The sequence below is a fragment of the Dendropsophus ebraccatus genome, chromosome 5 (assembly GCF_027789765.1).
Source record: "Dendropsophus ebraccatus isolate aDenEbr1 chromosome 5, aDenEbr1.pat, whole genome shotgun sequence".
NCBI classification, from domain to species: domain Eukaryota; kingdom Metazoa; phylum Chordata; class Amphibia; order Anura; family Hylidae; genus Dendropsophus; species Dendropsophus ebraccatus.
In genome coordinates this window covers 137,734,346-137,754,139 of record NC_091458.1, presented here as the reverse complement: position 1 = coordinate 137,754,139, position 19,794 = coordinate 137,734,346, and the positions used below count along the sequence as shown (strand labels likewise).

The 19,794-nt window shown below is 42.9% G+C and overlaps 1 protein-coding gene across 1 annotated transcript in view; it reads left to right on the top strand.

Moving 5' to 3' along the window:
- ELAPOR1 (endosome-lysosome associated apoptosis and autophagy regulator 1) overlaps positions 1-19,794 on the top strand; it is a 37,322-nt gene that overhangs the window by 5,131 nt on the left and 12,397 nt on the right. Inside the window, exons 2-12 of the mRNA XM_069971427.1 lie at positions 3,281-3,401; positions 6,090-6,267; positions 7,186-7,333; positions 8,562-8,642; positions 9,853-9,958; positions 10,044-10,193; positions 11,669-11,757; positions 11,848-12,025; positions 12,542-12,670; positions 14,296-14,386; positions 16,449-16,554. Coding sequence (XP_069827528.1) covers positions 3,281-3,401; positions 6,090-6,267; positions 7,186-7,333; positions 8,562-8,642; positions 9,853-9,958; positions 10,044-10,193; positions 11,669-11,757; positions 11,848-12,025; positions 12,542-12,670; positions 14,296-14,386; positions 16,449-16,554 — 1,377 coding nt within the window. The remainder of the gene's footprint in view (positions 1-3,280; positions 3,402-6,089; positions 6,268-7,185; positions 7,334-8,561; positions 8,643-9,852; positions 9,959-10,043; positions 10,194-11,668; positions 11,758-11,847; positions 12,026-12,541; positions 12,671-14,295; positions 14,387-16,448; positions 16,555-19,794) is intronic.

The window sequence follows — 19,794 nt, the reverse complement described above, 5'->3', positions numbered from 1 at the left end:
TTGAGCTGGGTACATGACGAACCCATTTTTAGCGGACAGTGACAGTCGGTTGCTGTGTACGGGACCCAGGAGCGTCTCAATGGAGGCAATGGACAGTTGTGTTCACTTGTTTATTGTTTTCTCTCACTTCAATACCTCCCCCCCCCCCCCCACCTGCCGATCTTAGTGTAACTGGGACTTCCTCTTTAAGGACCAGGCGCCAGTTTCCATTTGTCCATATTTGTTTTTATCTCCTTGCCTTCTGAGAGTTATAGCAATTTTATTTTTCCACCTACAGGGCTGTATGGGGTGTAGTTTTTTGTGTCACAATCTCTAGTCTTTAATAGTATCATATTTGCGTCGATGGGAGATTTTAATTGCATTTTATAATTTTTTTTTTCTGATAATGTGACAAAAGATTTTCAATCCTGACGCTTTTTTCCTCTTATTGTTAACGCCGTTCACTGTACAGACATAGTATTGTTAGATCTTAATACATTGGACACTGGCACACGCTATGATATATAATATGTTTATTTAGTTATTTTTACGTTTTATTTGTAAATTTATTTGTAATTTTGTAATTTACTTCTATTTAAAAAATCTTAAGTCTTCCCATACTTCAGCTGCTGTATGTCCTGCAGGAAATGTTTTTTCTTTTCAGTCTGACACAGTGCTCTCTGCTGCCACCTCTGTCTGAGACAGGAACTGTCAACAGCAGCAGCAAATTCCTATAGAAAACCTCTCCTGCTCTGGACAGTTCCTGACATGGACAGAGGTGGCAGTAGAGAGCACTGTGTCAGACCGGAAAGAATACACCACTTCCTGCAAAACATACAGCAGCTGATAAGTACTGGAAGACTGGAGATTTTTAAATAGAAGTAAATTACAAATCTATATAACTTTTTGAAACCAGTTGATTTAAAAAGAAAAAGAGTTTCGCTGGAGTACCCGTTTAACCAAACGAGATAAAAGATAAAGATTTATCAGTCTTGATTACGGAAGAAAGAAAGAGCCTTGAGCTTGACGTTACATCCTGGATCCGGCTCCCATTTCCATTTTACATCTATTTTATTAACTAAATATATGCTGCCAAGGCAAACAAACATGTGAAGCCTCAAGCACAAGTACGGTCACACCACAGGCTCAGTCACATTAGCTTATATTATTTAGCATTGTGCTACAGGTTTAGTATAAAAGTCACATGTATTGCATACAATGCATAAACACTATACACACCTTATAGTCTATTTCAAATACAGGGATTTTCATTATTATATAAACTCTTTAAGAAAGATGAAAACATTGGTAATTGAAGATTTATATGTGTCAAAAATTGGGGAAACACAATTTGCCATTTGGCTGCCAAAGGGGTTATTCAGTATTAGAAAAGCACACTTATTACTTTTTTGAAAAGAAAAGAAAAAAAAAACGCCACCCCTGCCCCCAGGTTGTGTGTGGTATTGCAAGTCAGTTCCATTCATTTCAATAGAACTTAGCTGCAAACCACACCCAAACTAGGGACAAGGGTGGTGCTGTATATGGACGCATGCAGCCATGTTGTTTTAAAGGGCTTATCCAGCGCTACAAAAACATGGCCACTTTCCCCCTACTGTTGTCTCCAGATTGGGTGGGGTTTTGAAACTCAGTTCCATTGAAGTAAATGGAGCTTAACTGCAAACTGCACCTGCACTGGAGACAACAATAAGGGGAAAAGTGGCCATGTTTTTGTAGCACTGGATAACCCCTTTAAGTTTGGATAAAATCTTTTAGCTGCCATCACACAGAAAATCTTTCTTATTAGCCAATGCTTAGAGGGAATTTCAGAGGAATGGGACATATTAAGGAAGGAAATCTGTGTCCTGCTGCAGCGTAGTTTCTAGGGTCCTGAAACATCCGGGGTACGGGCCCACTCTCTTCCATGTTGTCCATTACACTAGTCAGTATCTGAAGGGTTCCACAAGTAAACTACATATTAACCCCCTATGTCTCTACTAGAGATGCGTTAAGTGAATCGTGATGTCAATTCCATGCAATTTGTTAACAAATTCGCTAAACACGGTGCCGCGATCGTGGACGCACATGTTTAGGGGCAAGGGATTATCCATAATCCCTTGCGGGTGTGCAATCACCTGCAAGCCCCCTCACTCTGTATATAGTGTGATCCAATGATCCACTTCCTGGGGGCGGGCAGTCGGCCTTAGGGTCTGCAACATCATCATCTTAGTTTGGGACAAAGTTTTCCTCTTCTAAGCTCTCTTCTTCTAGTGGCATGCGGTACGATCCCTTACTTTTCTGATAGGCTGCCCTCCCCTCCTACCTGCTTTGTGGCCTACAAACTCTTGAAGTCTTAATGCTGCCTTCCAAACGCTGACTGTTCTGACATCTTCAGAGTACATTGGCTGAGACTCTGGGGGAGTGCTAGGCTTGACAGAAGCTCTTGCTGATGGTCCTCCAAAGCTGACTTGCGTCCAAGACATGACAGGAGACAGGACAGAAGAAACGCCTGTGGATCCTCATTGAAGAGTCTTAAAACACAGGACTAGCCTGTTATCGTTTGGCTGGTCTCCCTGAGATCAGCGATCTGCTTCTCTTAGAGCCAAAGAAACGTCCCGCTCTTGGCATGGATTGGTGTTGGCACTGGGTGCTACTGGAAGCTGCAACCTTTTTTCCAAGCCTGTCAGGACCACCATCTCTCCCACTGGCCAGCCACTGCTCAGTTTAGTCTGGTATGGTGTGGAGGAATAGACTATTCTTTGTTTCAGTTTCTGAGCCTACTTAGCATGCATTACCAAACACTTCAGAGGTTCGGCTACCACCTGTGGGATCCAGCCTGTCCACGCTCGTATGCACCTCCACACACCATCGCCCTAACAGGCAGCAGTCAGAGGCCCCATGAAAGAGTAGTCCTCCGGAGAATTTCAGCAGTGGGGGAGGTTGAGCCTGTCAGCCGTCTGAAACTTATGACAGAGGAAAAGGAAGGCTACTGCTGGTAGCAGTGAGTGGCAGCTGCTTACATAGGAGGTTCCTGATGTGTCCCCACTGGTGGAGCAGGATGCAGTTAATACACAATAGTTAAACTATTAAAAAAAATAAAAAAGAACACCTGACTTCACCGTAAACTGACATGTACATTACTTTTAATTTATTTTTCTCAGCACATTAGTAGAAGAAAAAACAAGAAACAAGTAAGAAAAAACAGAGTAGTAATGTGTATCTTAATATATAATGGTATTTTTAAAATTACAATTTTTAAATTAATCTTTTTAATTGATTTATATTTTTCTTCTCTGTTGTCCAGTCAGAATACCATTATGAATATACTGAATGCGACAGCAAAGGAACCAGATGGCGAGTGGCTGTTCCTCATACCCCCGGACTGTGCACAGGACTACCAGACCCAGTCAAAGGAACAGAATGTGGTTAGTTCATTGTGGAAATAAGTTTTCATTTGGTTATGCCTTTAAATGACTACTCTGGGGGGGAAATTATTTTATTCTTTTTAAACAACTGGTGTCAGAAAGTTATACAAATTTGTAGATGACTTCTATTTAAAAAGACAAACAAACTTGAGTCTTCTAGCTGCTGTATTCCCCACATGGACAGAGGTGGCAGCAGAGAGCACTGTATCAGACTGGGAAGAATAGACCCCAAGGCATACAGCAGCTGATAAGTAAAGGAAATTTTTAAATAGAAGTCAATTACAAAACTTTCTGGCACCTGTTGATATAAAAAACATTTTTTCCCCAGAGTACCCCTAACTTTTGAAGCTCTTTTTGACAAAAAGTAATTTTTGAGTTAGCAGTTAGAGACAGATGAAGTATATGAAAAGTCTGGTCATTCTGGATTTTGCTGTGGCTTTTTTATATGTCTTTGTCTGCTTGTTGCATTATCACAGTGTACCTATGACTATCCTCTTCTCTTCTATACACTCTCTTCTTCACCACTCACAGAGGCTGTTACACACACCCTGTAGGAAGTAGTCACATGGGGAGAGGAAGTGTAGGACCACTTTTAGTTAGTTCTTCTCTGATTCACAGTGTAGCAAAACACACAGATCAGGCATCCCTGCTGAACTTTGCCAGGAGCCTGGCTCTGCCAAGTTCCCTGTCCGGGACAGACCAGCTGTAGTAGTGGACACACGTATGCAGAACGCAGAAACTTTCTTTCTCAAGGCTACACTTACAGCCAAGATGCAGTGCTAAACCCTTAAGGAGGACAAGTCAGAGAACACCTCAACCCACGCTGTGAATCTCTCTATACATTGCAAGGCGGTATCCTAAGGCAGAGGAACTGACCCGGATAGAGAAAAGCAGCCATAGCCAAGGCCTACATACTCCATCTCATAGTGCAGGTGACACCGGCACATGTTTGGACACTTTGCTTAACTCAGGTAACCAAGACTGGGGCTTGTGTCACCCTCCTAGGACGGATACCCCGACACTGCAGGGCAGAAGGTGGTTTATAGTAACAAAGGTCAAAACATGGGCACAAGTATTGTTCTCTTCTCAAGTATCTTTAAGTATGTCTTCTTACGGCGGAACACGTTAATAAACTGGGTTGGGGCTCTCCCGACAAACTCCTCTCCACTCTTCCTAACTCTCTACTGTACTTAACTAAACCAGCACTGCTATTCTACGTCACCACTTCAGCATCTCTTAGCACAGATTCATTTAACACGAGTCTGTATCTCAAAAGTCGCTTGTCATCCTATTATCCTGTATTATTTGTCAGTAAAGATCACGTTATTTATTCTACTGGGACTCAGTGATAATTACCACAACACCCATACACACAGGCTACACCATCCTTGGGTCATTTTCTCCTTTCTGTGGCTGGCTGTACCGACAGTCCGGGTGGGTCATCCCTCCACTCCAGACCACCATGATAAGAGCCCAAGGGACCCCTCACAGCCCAGCAGGTCACTGACCTTTAGGGATCAATATAGCCAGCCACACACTAAAAGCCAGTATACCAGTCAGCACTGGCGTCACAACAGAACTATAACTGGCTGAGCTATATTTCAACCACCGACATAACATCATCACGGTGTTTGAGCCCTGGATTACAACCGGGGCACTACCACATTTATCACTGCAGAGTGCTAGATGAATATTAGGACAAGGGGCAGTCCAGTAGGATTGTTGCAGTGGGGGCAATTGTCCCGCCCACCAAATAGTGCAGCAAGCTGCCTCATTTAACCCTTTCAGGACAAAGGACGTAACTGTATGTCCTTTTTTGCGGTGAGTTATCGCTCAGTTACGTCCTGGGATGAAACGGGCGCAGGAGCTGCACCCGTGCCATCCCGTGGCAGGTACCGGCTGTCTGATTGCTGGGCACCTTCCGCATCTGCCGCGACCCGCGCAGATCGGGGCAGTTAACCCTATAGGTGCTGCAATTAGGCCGATCGAAGCACCTATAGTGTAGAATAGAGGGAGAAACTTCCCTCTATTCCCATCGGGGCCCTGCAGAAGTGATCACATGGCCCCAATGGTTGCTATGACATCAAGAGACTTCCCTGAAGCTTCCTGTGTCATAACTACGGTGGCTGAGCCTGGTCAGCTTTGCCTATTTTACAGGCACATTACAATGCAATGCAGATCTGCATTGCAATGTAATGTGCCTGTAATCAGGCAATCAAATAGTGATGTCTTCATGGTGGGACAGTAAAGTAAAGTACAACAGTATACGCAACACACACACACACACAAATTAAATAAATAAATAATATTCAGTATTGTTGCGTGCGTAAGGATGCTGGCAATAAAATGATTACGTAACTAAACCTGCACAGTGACCGCAGGGGGAAAACAAAACAAAAAAACAGAAAACAGCTAATTTTGTCATTTTTTCATGAAATGTGGGGATTTTTCACATGAAAATTGTACGGATATCGGCCAAATTTTACCACCAACCTAAAGTACAATATGTCACAAGAAAACAATCTCAAAATTGCTGGGATAAGTTTTAGCATCACAGAGGTATAACCACATAAAGTGAGACTGGTCAGATATCAAAAATGGGCTCTGGTCCTCAAGGCATCGGTCCTAAAAGGGTTAAAGCTGCGATCTAATGCTTTATTGGTATGATAACTGTTTCTTCTCCCCTAGCCTTCTCCTGCTCTGCAGGGCAATACCTGGACATGGAAGTGCAAGAATGTACCCCATGTGGAAAAGGAACATACTCTTTGGGGACAGGCATTCAATTTGAGGAGTGGACAGAACTTCCACATGGTTTCACAAGCTTTTCAAACAACGTGTATGGAACAGAATATGGGAACTGTAACATGTAAGTACAACTACTACTATTATATATATCCTCTGTAGGGATGCAAACTAAGGGTATGTTCACACAGGCGGAATTCTGCGCCTGTCTCAGTGTAAATCCAAAACAGATAAAGAAACAGGCACTCACCCATCAACGTGTGGTCTTCTTTATTTCCAAAAACTTAACAATAAAAATACCCAGGGGGAGGGAGCATAGCAAACAGATCTGCGACTGTATCAGTGTGTCAATGGGATGCTTTGCATGTATCCACTCTCCGCTCAAAGAATTGACAGGTATATATAAATAAGGTAGTAACGCAAAAAGAAAAAATCTTATTCAAATCAAAGTGCCATAGATTTGTAATTTACTTCTATCTCAAGTCTTCCAGTACTTATGAGCTGCTATATGTTCTGCAGGAAGTGGTGTATTCTTTCAGCCTAACACAGTGCTCTCTGCTGCCACCTCTGTCCATGTCAGGAACTGTCCAGAGCAGTAGCAAATCCCCATAGAAAACTCCTCCTGCTTTCAAGGTTCCAGCCAGTGGCTTAGTAACTAGATGTCTGATACTTTGTACTCTTATCTATAGTACTATGGCTAGCGGTTTAAAAAAAAAAAAAAGTTTCCTACACGTTTCTGAGGATTTGTTCTCCTTCATCATGGGCACTTTATACATGTTTTTGCTATCTTTATATATGAGTTTTTAGGTGGAGCATGTAATTGTAGGTCATAAAAATGCAGAGAGGTCAATCTCTGCCTTCAGACCAGGTGATCGCAGAGTGTTAATGGGGTACTATGGAGAAAAAAAATGTTTTAAGACTCCTCCCCATTACAAATGTTACAATGGTCAGGGATACCAGGGATTTTTTTTGTTGCTGAACTACCCCATTTTATATGAACAGCTTCATGGATACTGGATACTAATACTTCTTCTACTTCTAGGTCACAGTGGGAGCCCCGTGGGAAATACGTGGCATCAAATACTGATGAATGTACAGCCACTTTAATGTATTCCGTGAACTTGAAACAGGAGGGAACTGTCAGCTTTGAATTTCTTTATCCGGATAACAACATAGCCTTTGAATTCTTTGTAAGTATCCATTTCTAAAGCTTTCTAAAATTAAAGAAGCAATCTGAATCTGATTGGTTGCAATGGGTGACTACTCCACTGTTCCTTTGCATGTGGTTTGAAAATTTGCCACAAGGAGGTAGTTCCAAGCTGCTGATGTGCCACAGCTTGGCATTCCAAATTGCTACCACCCCCCCTCGATATACATACAGGGCTTATAGCCAAGCCCCTTCTGCAAATCCAAAGTCTGTGTTGTGGATGATAATAGTGGTAAAGACACAGTGGGTTACATGTCATTAAAGGAGAAGTCCGGCAAAAAATTTTATTTGAGTATTGTATTGCCCCCCAAAAGTTATACAAATCCCCAATATACACTTATTACGGAAAATGCTTATAAAGTGCTTTTTTCCCTACACGTACTACTGCATCAAGGCTTCACTTCCTGGATAAAATGGTGATGTCACGACCCGACTCCCAGAGCTGTGCGGGCTGTGGCTGCTGGAGAGGATGATGGCAGGGGGACACTGAGGACACAGGGCACTGGAGGGACACTGAGCATCCCTCAGCCATCATCCTCTCCAGCAGCCACAGCCACCACAGCTCTAGGAGTCGGGTCGTGACATCATCATTTTGTCCAGAAAGTGAAGCCTTGATGCAGTAGTACGTGTAGGGAAAAAAAGCACTTTATAAGCATTTCCCGTAATAAGTGTATATTGGTGATTTGTATAACTTTTGGAGGACAATACAATACTTTAATAACAATTTTCGCTGGACTTCACCTTTAATCTTACTTTGCATGCACCACTTTTGTCATCCAAAGCACAGGTGCAGGGATCAGCTGTAGATTAAAGCGATTTTGTTCCCACAATCTGCCCCTCCCCCTCTCCCAACTGCTTGTACCTTCGGATAGCTGCTTTCATCCAATCTGTCCTGGGGTCTGTTCGGCAGGTGATGCAGTTATTGTCCTAAAAAACTACTTTTAAACTTGCAGCCCTGTGTCAAACTGGTGTGGCCCAGATTGTCTGTGCCCTAGGCCTGAGACGCCCCTCCATCCCTCCTCTTCATGCCCTCTTCATCCTTAGGAATGCCCCTATTTATCACTTGTCTGAAGTGGAGAACTTCCTAAAGGGATTTTTACAAGAGGATTTTCTCTCCCTAATGATATGGCTGATTGCTTTATATATTTTGACTGTAAGTAAGGCAGGTCTTAGATGATTTCTGTTTTAACTTTTCCACTTTGTTTTTTCAGGTTCAAAATAACCAGTGCCAGCCAAGAGAGGAAAATTCAAGATGGATGACAACCACTGAAAGGGAATGGGGTTATCATCAGGTAATTAACACATTCTGCAGTTTTCAGTCTTCTTAACTACCTATTAACCTCTTCTTGCTAACACCATATAGGTTGCTAATGGCACAGCCATCTATGCAGTTCCACTGTTAGACCCTGTAGTTTAAGAGAGACAAAGAAGAAAGTTGTTGATGCTTAAACAATCCAAAATGGCTGCTTTAGACCTCCTGTCCTGTTAGTTGCTAAAACGCAACTAAGTTCTACCTTCTTCTCAGTGGAGAGGCTGGACAAGATTAAGCTCCTCCCTCCATTCCGGAAAGTTTCCAGTATGTGTTTAGGTTAACATGCCTGAAAAAAAGCATTCAAACAGACAATTTTAGAAAGACAGTACATGATAGGAAAAATTCAAGGGGATTTTCGTAATCAGCAGCTCCGATTACATAGAAATAGGTTTCCAGACAGCAAAACCCTCCTTATCCAGTGTGATTGGTTTCTCCTAGATTTATGGTCTCAAGATACAATAAATTAACAATTTAAACTGATAGACCATGGTGTATGCAAAGAAACTCGCTTTTAGAAAGACAAATTCTTGCACTCTGGTGCCATTTTTCGAAGATCACAATTTCTAGAGGCCTTAGAACATGAGCTGGGATTAAAGGAGAAGTCCGGGTGGTGTTACTATTTTGGACTAGGGGAACATAATAAAGAAGGCATACTTACCTTTCCTGGTTCCACGTCTTGCTCCTGCAGTCTTCCTAGTTCCCCTGAAGCTACGTCACGACCCGGCTGACGGATGCCCCACTCAGCCAGTCAATGACTGGGGTGAGACACCACTGCACACTCCAGGCTGTGCTGTTCTGCTCTGTGGGGAATCTGTCTGTAAGATGGCCAATATGGAGGAGCATGTGACCATGCCCACCCCCCAGTGTAAACCACTGAGCCTGTATATGCCTATGGTGGACACTGGGGGACGGGGCATAGTCACATGCTCCTCCATGTCGGCCATCCTATGGACAGACTCACCACAGAGCAGGACAGTACAGCCTGGAGGAGGGGAGTGCAATTTTAGCTCTATGAGGTACACAGGGAGCTGCTGTCATTATATACAGTGGGTACACTTACTAATACTGTACACTGAGCAATTTTACTATAAAGTGGCCAACCCCTTTAATCCAATCTATCACAAGTCGCCCATTTGTTTTTGGGCTCATTACATGTGATTCAATACATTCATGATAACTTTTTTTTTTAGGTAAAACTTACACATGGAACTAATGTGCTATACTGGAGAACAACAGCTTTTTCTATGGGATTTAGCACACTTAAGCCTGTGTTGTTAAGGAATATTGCCATTACAGGTATGTGTTCTATATGTTTATATGTTCTTACTATATAAAGAGAAATTCTGCTGGTAGACAATGCAGTTTTTTCTCTCTTTCTCAGGTGTTGCATATACTTCAGAATGCTTCCCATGCAACCCGGGTACATTTGCCCCTAGTAGTGGAGCTTCGTTCTGCCAGCTATGCCCCAAAAACACACTTTCATATCGCGGGGCCAGCTCTTGCACGCTATGCGAGGCGAATACGTATTCAGGTAAGCTATACGTTGATTTGTAGAAATAAAAAGCTTCAACTTTGTTACCACAAATAAATGTTTTTCTTATAAGATTGAGGCCATTGGGTCATGTATGTGGCTCAACAAATCATGTGACTAATAATGATGTAAAGAGTTTCCTTCTGGAGAGTTTGTTTGGCTTGGCATTCATCCCCAGTCGATGTTCTAAGACCCCTAGTTAAGTGAAATAATGACACCACTTTGCTTAAAGGGGTTGGCTCACAATTTTTCTTTCTTTCAAACCAACTGGTGCCAGAGAGTTCTATTTAAAATTCTAGTAGTCTTCCAGTACTTATCAGCTGCTGGATGTCCTGCAGAAAGTATAGGTATAGCTTTGGGTATTCTCTCCAGTCTGACACAGTGCCGAACCAGTCTTTTCCCAAAATTTATAAAGAATCTCAATTCCCTCATAATGTTGGTCCCCTAAAAAATAATCTGTGTGTAATGATGGGGAGGGGGGGGCCAATCTCCTCAATACCTTCTTCTCTACTGTATTTATACAGGAAAACCCTATGATAGATGACATGAGTAAGGATAATGTAAATCCTCCAATAAATCTCAACTACTCAACCCAACAATAAATGCAGCGCCACCCTAAAAACATTGAAGTCCACCAGTTTAAAGGGAACCTGTTACTAGGTTTGTGCTGGCATTGAGCACTGTTGTTGCAAGAACCCAAGAGCTGAACATGGACTGTTTTCATACATGGAACGTAATTGTACCTGGACTTTATGATTGCTTCACAACCTCTTTATTGCTATGTTACTACCTTCTTGAAGTACATGCTCATTACTACTTACCCCTCCCATTTCTCCCCCGACCCTTTTTCGCACAGTTTCTCTGAGGCGTGTTGTAAAAACTTATCTTGTAGGCGCCATTTGCCTTCTTAGTGCCAAGTTGGCGCATGTCTGTACAACTTTTTGCACAAGCTTTCAATAAAAACAGATTTGCCCAAATATGAGGGCAGCGCAAACTAGTGACAGAAATGCTGAACAGATCAGTGTATTACTGACATCATTCTGTTCAGCAGTTCTCCTAATAGGTAGGAGAATAGGATTCTTGCCACACCCCTTCCCCCAGCTGCTGATTGACAGGTGATTGCGTACACACAGCATGGATAGATAACTGCCAATCAGAAGCTGGTGGGTGGAGTTTTCTGCTTCTCATGAATATTGAGGACTACTGAGCTCATGCACATAATGGAGAGGACTACTTATTGTCCATGTTAGTCAGAAAGATATGCACAGAAAAATATAAGTGATCCATCATTCTGTTCAGCTTCTCTGTCTCTACTCTTATAGAGGGCTGCATAAACCTACTGTCTCTTTAAATTTCTAGAGCAGGGATGATGGGTATACAAAGTAAATACATGCGATGCATTGGGTTTGATAAACAGAATATTAGTTTTATTAATAGCAATGTGTGTACTATATATATATTTTGTTCTATTATAGTTGCTGGTTCTGCATCTTGTACACCTAGACCCCCATGCACAGATAAAGATTATTTTTACACTCATACGCCATGTGATGCCAATGGAGAGGTAATATTTCATTATTCTCCTACATTTACATTTTTGTTAATTTCACTCTATAAGAACCTAACCGGCGGCTGTTTTGTTTTTAATATTCAGACACAACTAGTATACAAATGGATTGAGCCTAAAATATGCAATAGCTCTATGGAAGGCGCTATAGACCTGCCAGTATCTAACACCAAAATAAAGTGTCCACCGTGTAATCCTGGCTTCCATCAGTCCAACAGTACAGTCTGTCAGCCTTGCCCTCATGGCATGTATTCAAATGGTACAAGTAAGTATACTAAGGATCCTATTACACGTAGCGCTTTTTAACAACTAACGATAAACGATCGCAAACATTAACCTAAAATCGTTTACCATATTACACAGAACGATAGTCGTTAGTCACGATTGTTACTATGATCGTTATTGCGATTGTTACTATGATCGTTTACTCCTTCTGATCCCAGCAAAACAATGGACAATGTGAAATTACACTGAACGAATGCAAAACTTTAGCGAACGAATGCGGAATTAAAGCGAACGATTAGCGATAATTTTAGGTTCAGATCTAAATCAACGATCAACGACACACAAATGATTTTTCGATCGTTGCCTGCAGTTACACCGAACGATTATCGTTTAAATTCAAACGATATAACGATTTTTCACACGATAATCGTTCCGTGTAATAGTGCCCTAACTCTAGCCTTACTTAAAGTAGCTGCATTGCAGACAAACAACAATACAATCAAGTAGCCGCGCAGCCCTAGTTCTAGCTAACAATAACATTTTCTTTCTGTTGTAGTCTGCAGGGAGTGCCCGGTTGGAACAGAAGCTGCACAAGGTTTTGAGTACAAATGGTGGAATACCCTGCCATCAAACATGCAAAGCGCTGTCATGAGTGGGCTGAACTTTGAATATCAGCAAGAGGCCGGTGAGTTAAAGTCAGAATATGTGTTTTAAAAAAAAACAAAAAAAACATGAATAATCAGTCAGCCTGGGATACCCATAAAGGCTCGTTCACACTGAGCAAAATTTCAAGCAGAGCCCGTGCTGCAGACGCTACTTGAAATTCCGCCTGTCCCATTGATTCAATGGGATTTCTCGTGCACCTCAGCTCTCTGCTCAATTCTTCTTGTGGAAGTGGAGGTGCGCAAGAAATACCATTGAATCAATAGGACAAGCAGAATTTCAAGCCGCGTCCGCAGCGTGAGCTCTGCTTGAAATTCCGCCACTTTTGATCAGTATCAATTGGCCCCAAGGGTATGTTCACACTGAGTAAATGTTGCGGAATTCTGCGGCAAACCTGTCAATTCTTTGCGCGGAGAGCACCTGGAGTGGAGGCGCGAGCCATTTCTTAGACAGGCTATGGCACACTTAGGCAGCTGGGAAATCTGCCACATTTATTCAGTGTGAACATACCCTAAGAATATAGGGGGAGATTTATCAAACTGGTGTAAAGTAGAATTGTCTTAGGGTCTTATTCCACGGGCCGAGCAGGGCCCGATCAACGATGTAAACGAGCGCCGATCTGCTAGATCGCCGCTCGTTTACTGGGCCTATTCCACGGCCCGATCGTTGAGCGAGGGCTGCAGGGACATCCTTACCGATGTCCTTGCAGCCCTTGCAGCAGCAGCATACATTACTTGTCAGGTCTTCTCCTCCGCTCTGTCTTCCTCCCCGGGTCCCGCGCGCTCTATCTTCAGAATGGCCTGTCAGCTGACAAGCCACTCAGCCAATCACAGGCCGCGGCGGACCCGGCCTGTGATTGGCTAAGCGCTCCGTCAGCTGACAGGCCATTCTGAAGCTAAAGACAGAGCAGAGGAGAAGCCCTGCAGGTAATGTATGCTGCTGCTTCTCGAATCGTTGGTTGGCCGCCGCGCACCGCTATTCCACCATAGCGATGCGCGGTGGGGGAACGATGATTTTAGGTCTGGCCCTAAATGAATGATCAGCCGATGACACGATCATCGGCTGATCGTTCTCTCTATTCCACCGAGCGATAATCGGCCAAATCGGGCCGAATGGGGCCGATTCGGCCGATTATCGTTCCTGTGGAATAGGGCCCTTAGTTGTCCCTAGCAACCAATCAGATTCCACCTTTCATTCCTCACAAATGCTTTGAAAAATTAAAGGTAGAATCTGATTGGTTGCTAGGGGCAACTAAGACAATTCGACTTTACACCAGTTTGATAAATCTCATAGAGCCTTGTTAGTGAAGTACATGGAGAATATATCTTCCAGCAGAGGTGGTTGGTAAATCTACAATAACAGAATTGAAACACGCCTGGGATAAACATATATCTATCCTAAGATAATAAGAAAGAAAATACTAAAAGGGCAGACTAGATCGACCCAGTGGTCTTTTTCTGCCGACAATCTTCTATGTTTCTATATGTAATTGTTTATTATAATGCATTTTGGCGTTGCGTGCCACACTATCTTTTGGGCTATATTAGTAATGAAGTGTATGGGAGCTCCCTTGTCCTTTGATGGACATGTACAGTAATGTATTTCTATATGAAGGCAGCCATTCAAATTGTTTTGCTTGTTTTACAGGGTGGGAAGTGGCTGGAGATTACATTTACACATCTGCGGGATCTTCAGATAGTGATTATATGATACTTACAATGAAAATCCCCGCTTTCAGGTAAAAACAAAGTTAGACCACATTTATAACTAATTAGTAAACTAATGCTCCTGGGGAAAATGAATCTCTAAAGGCCCTATTACACAAAGTGATTATCAGCCATATTCGGCCGATACAGACCTGAAAACATGTACGGCCAGGATAGCTGCGATATGCTGCAGTCACTCCGCGGAATAGGGACAGCGGCAGTAGCCTGCCACTATCTTCTATGGGCTGCCCGGATGATCAGACGATCAGCCGAGCAGCCCCCCCGCAGCTCCCATCCCCCCCTGCCCACACACTTACCCACTCGCTGCCAGCACATGTAATAGCAATGGCAGTGAGCAGGGAACGAGGAACAAGTGAGCGCTGATCTGACATCGTTCCTTTGAATCGCCCTGTGCAATAGGAGCTTAAAACTGTGAGCATTAACTGCAACCAGTCCCTTAGTGCGACTTAATTAAATTGTAACTTTTAACATCCCAATAACTGAAATAGGGCAAAACACACAGCTTTTCTGTGGAAGTGGAGGTGGGCCACAACTTTAGTAAAAGGGGTACTCCAGTGGAAAAAAAAAAATCTTTCAAACCAACTGGTGTAAAAAAGTTATGCAGATTTGTAATTTACTTCTGTTTAAAAATCTCCAGTCTTCTAGTACCTATCAGCTGCTGTATGCCCTGCAAGAAGTATTGAATTCTTTCCAGTCTGATACAGTGCTCTCTGCTGTTAATGTCAGGAACTGTCCAGAGCAGCAGCAAATCCCCAGAGAAAACCTCTCCTGCTCTTGACAGTTCCTGACATGAGAGCAGTGTGTCAGATTGAAAAGAAAACAACATTTCCTGCAGGACATACAGCAGCAGTTAAGTATGGGAAGACTTGAGATTTTTAAATAGAGGTAAATTACAAATCTATATAACTTTTTTAAGCTAGTTGATTTGAAAGAAAAAGATATTTGCTGAATAACCACTTTAATACGTACCTAAAACCTCAACTCCACTATAGACACCAATAACAGCGTAATCGAGTAGATATGACTCTAATTGGATAAACTATTTACGGAGCCAAGCCAATGTTTTCTCAAAGGTACATCTATTGCCAGTGTGTTTATAAGGGCCGACATTAAGGCCCCAATAAAGTCTACGCAGGCCAAATTATTAACTCATTTTAAGTGACGGGTTGTCATGGTTACACTTGTTATATGTGGGGGTGGTCAGTTTAGTACCCAATTAAATAGTGTGAAGACAAGGTGTATTTTAGGGTGAAATATTTATATTGTATCCGTATTGTATATTGAGATTTTATTTGAATATCTATAAACTGATAAATTCGACAACAAAGAGAAGATTTACATAATTTTGGTGCATTCATTTTTGGATTGTTAATCACATTTTATAAGATTTTTTTTTTTACTTTGTCATTTTGCTGTCTATTTTAAAAAAATAATCTGAAATCTTGCAGTTTCTCACCACGAAACCTAAAACTAAACAGAGACTTCCTGTTTTGATCTATGATAGATGAAGCTCACAGCTCAGCCTTCCCCTCTCTGTTGAATCAACGTTGACAAAGTATGCCCAAAAAATGTTTCCTATTCATGTCAGAAAGACTGCTTCATAACCATAGGACCTGCTTTAAAGCATATCTTGAAGTGCTATAAAAAAAAACAACTCAGACAAGATGGCAGCCACTATAATAATGACTAGAGGTGAGCGAACCTGGAGCATGCTCGAGTCGATCCGAACCCGAACTTTCGGCATTTGATTAGCGGTGGCTGCTGAAGTTGGATAAAGCCCAAAGGCTGTGTGGAAAACATGGATATAGTCATTGGCTGTATCCATGTTTTCCAGACAACCTTAGAGCTTTATCCAAGTTCAGCAGCCCCAGCTAATCAAATACCGAACGTTCGGGTTCGTATCGACTCAAACCCAAACCCGGTTCGCTCATCTCTAATAATGACCAATAAATAAACTAAAAAAGATTACAATGACAAAATAGAAACAGAATATGTTTCAGTGCGTGGCTCTAATCTGTAAAGAAAAAAAAATTTGGGCAAACCATTCCCTTTAAATTTTCTTTCTTTCTTTAGCTCCCCACAGCATTTAACTGAAGAAGGAGAAAGCAATGAGATATCCCGTATTACATTTGTATTTGATATGAAATGTTCTGTGAACTGCCAACTTTTCTTCATGCAGGTATGTAATGTATCCTATTAAGAATAAATCATTGCAATTTAAAGGATCTAGCACTGCCTCCAAAAAACATGCCTTCAGTAATAGCATTATGGATATTCTTTCATCTTGTATCACCTTTTATCTTAAAAGCCAACCCACAAAGCTCTCCTCAGTGCTGCACCTGCTGTGGCCCGGGGTTGCTAGGTTGTAACCACAGGGTGCTTGTTGGTGTTTTACTGGGGCACTTGTCCAGGAGTGGTGATACCCACCCCCAGACACACTGGCACTGGGCTTTGTAAAGGTAGCACAATATGTGCGGATGCAGGTGCGGCCAGTAGAAAGAAACACAGAGTCCAGCTTTTAAACAGAATATAACTTTTACTTAGAATCTTCAGTGCAATACAGTTAAGACTTTTAAAAAGTGGTGGTAGGTGTGGTGGTGTGGTGGACTCGGCAAGTGCTGTGATGTTACTCGTGACGCCAATCCTGTGGTATTGTAAAGGTGTGATGTTGGTACCTGTTTGGACAGTTTGTTGTCCCCAAATGGTCGGTAATCTCCGGGAGTGTTGTGGGTCCCTTGGGCACTTGTTATGGCAACCTGGAGTGGTAGTAGACCCACCCGGGATCTACCGCCACCCACAGAAAGGGGAAAAATAACCCAAGGTAAACACTGGTGTGCGTGGTTGCAGGGAAGTACAGTCCCGTGCATTTAGTAGAAAAATTTAACACTTTACTGAACAACGTTGAATGTGAACAGTACACTTAATACAGGTAGTAAAAATCTTGGCAAACGTAGTTGCTGACAGTAGAGTAAGACCAGTTCTTTGTAGAATTAGGTGCTTGTAGTAGTAAGTACTTTGTGAAGAGAAGGAACAGTAGAGGGGTTGCCAGAGGAGCGCTGCCCAATGTAGAATATGTACTCTGCCGGAAATGAAGTGGAGGTAAGAAGAAATAAGTGATACTCGTACTCACATATACACTATAGTCTGACCACCTTCTGCCCCCTTGTTGCATAGAACCCGTCCTAGGTTGGTAGAACGAGCCCAAGTCGTCGGTTATCTGGGTTCAGTAGGATACGCAGACCTATTCTTGGTTGCTTTGTCCCACTGGGTTCAGTTCCTCTTGTTTCAGGAGACCTCTCTGGACATTTAAGAAGGGCTACTGGCATGGGCTAGGGTTATCCTAGGTGGCTTCTCTGCCCTAAGGTAAGCTTAGCACTGCATAACTATGGTAGTTGTTTGTATATGAAAAGTCTCTCTCAGAGCTAGGTTCTCACACGTCTATCCTCTCTGGAAAACTAACTAGAGACTGATTCACTTCCTCCACCAGGTGAACTCCTCCTACAGGGGTAAATCTAAACCCTCCTGTGACTTGTGGGGCTGAGTGTATGTGAGAGAAAGGATGGACAGGATAAGACAGGAAATAAGAACACCTGTGACTAGTCAGCATAGCATAAAACAGTTAACCCTTTGACTCTACAGCTGTGCACAGAAAAAATAAAAATAGTAGTGACACCTATTTTATTAGGTACTACATCTCCCACTGGTTAACCTGAGTTACAACTTTATACAGGTGCCAAGGAACAGCACCTTGTGCTGGGACACTACAGTGGTGTCAACTAGCCACTTGTCACAGTTGCCATGAGGGGTGATGCCCACCCCTGGGTATACAGGCAACAACTGGGCTTCGTAATCATAAAACCAGGTGTGTAGGTGCAGTAGCGATGGGTAGTAATGAGCACAGAGTCCAGCACTTAAACAAGGATAACACTTTACTTAAATACTCTTCAATGTAATACATCTTAAAGTGTCACTGTCATTATAACTTTCAGGTTACAAACACACTTGGCGGGTCTGCAGCGAGTCTCCTTGCTGCGTATTTGCAGCGAGACTCGCTGTAGATCCCGGCCCTATACTTTCAATGTTAGACAAAATCGCAGCAGGGATGTACATCCCTGCTGCGAGTTTGTCCCCAGCCCGCCCCGTTAACCTCCCGTCCGCCGGAGCATATACTTTACCTGATCCCGGCTCCGGCTTGCTTCGGCGGTTCCCGGAGTCTTCAGCAAGCCGGAGCCGGGATCAGGTAAAGTATACTCGCTCCAGTGCCCGCCCACAGCCCCGGCCGTCTGATCACCCCCCCCGCAGCCCCGGCCGTCTGATCACCCCCCCGCAGCCCCGATCGCCCGCCCGCAGCCCCGGCCGTCTGATCCCCCCCCCCCCCCCCCCCCCCCGCAGCCCCGATCGCCCACCCGCAGCCCCGGCCATCTGATCAAACCCCCCCACAGCCCCGATCGCTCAAAGTCTAAATCAACAGTATATGTGAAATAAAGTAAGTTTGCAGTATACATTCATTATGGGGTTTTTTTCTTAGTTATCATGATGTAAAACAAAGCTATACCTACCAGAATTCCAGGTTCAGTCTCCTGAAGGCAGATTGTTAGTCTTGTGCTGGTTGAAAAAAGAGATTAAACAGATGAAGTCTGACCTGTACCAGAGTGTCACGGCTCAATGTGTTCATGAATCAAATGACTGCCTTCTCTCTGAGCACAGATAACCTGGGAAACATGGGACTTGCTGTGTTTAGACTCTTAGAAAAAAAACTCAGAACACAGGAAGTGACATGTTTTCCAAGATAATAATAATAATAATAAAAAAAAAATGTAAATTGCAAACTTACTTTATATCACATCTACTGTTGATTAAGGTTTTGAAAGTTACAACAGGTACACTTTAATAATTTTCAGTAGAAAGTCTGCCAAAAATCATCACAGCAATACAATGTCCTTTCTCTTGATGGACAACACAGAGCATTTAGGTTCGTAGTGCAGTACTCTGCTAAGATGTTCTGTCGTGACTTTGTGTAGAAAGAAGACTCTCGTACTCACAGTTAGAATAACAACATAGGAGAAGAAGACCGCCTTATGCCAAACAAGTCCAGTGAGTGTCAGGTTTGGCAGTACGAGCCCTAGGCTTAAACAACTGGGTGAAGCTAACCTCTCAAGATTACCTGGGTAGGCCAAACAAGATCCAATGGAATACTTCAGCTTATACTTTTTTCTCCACTGCAGACAAATCCTGGCTTTTGATTGTCCTGACTAGTATAGGAATCACTGGCGTAGGCAAGGTTAAACTCAGGTGACAGTTACCCCACCTTTGGATTTAGCACTACATAGTAGTTTTCTCAGAGTCTCTTATAAGAAATCTGTAAATGGTTGCTCATGACAAGGGCCCTGGCCATAGGCCAGGCTCATATTTTGGCTTC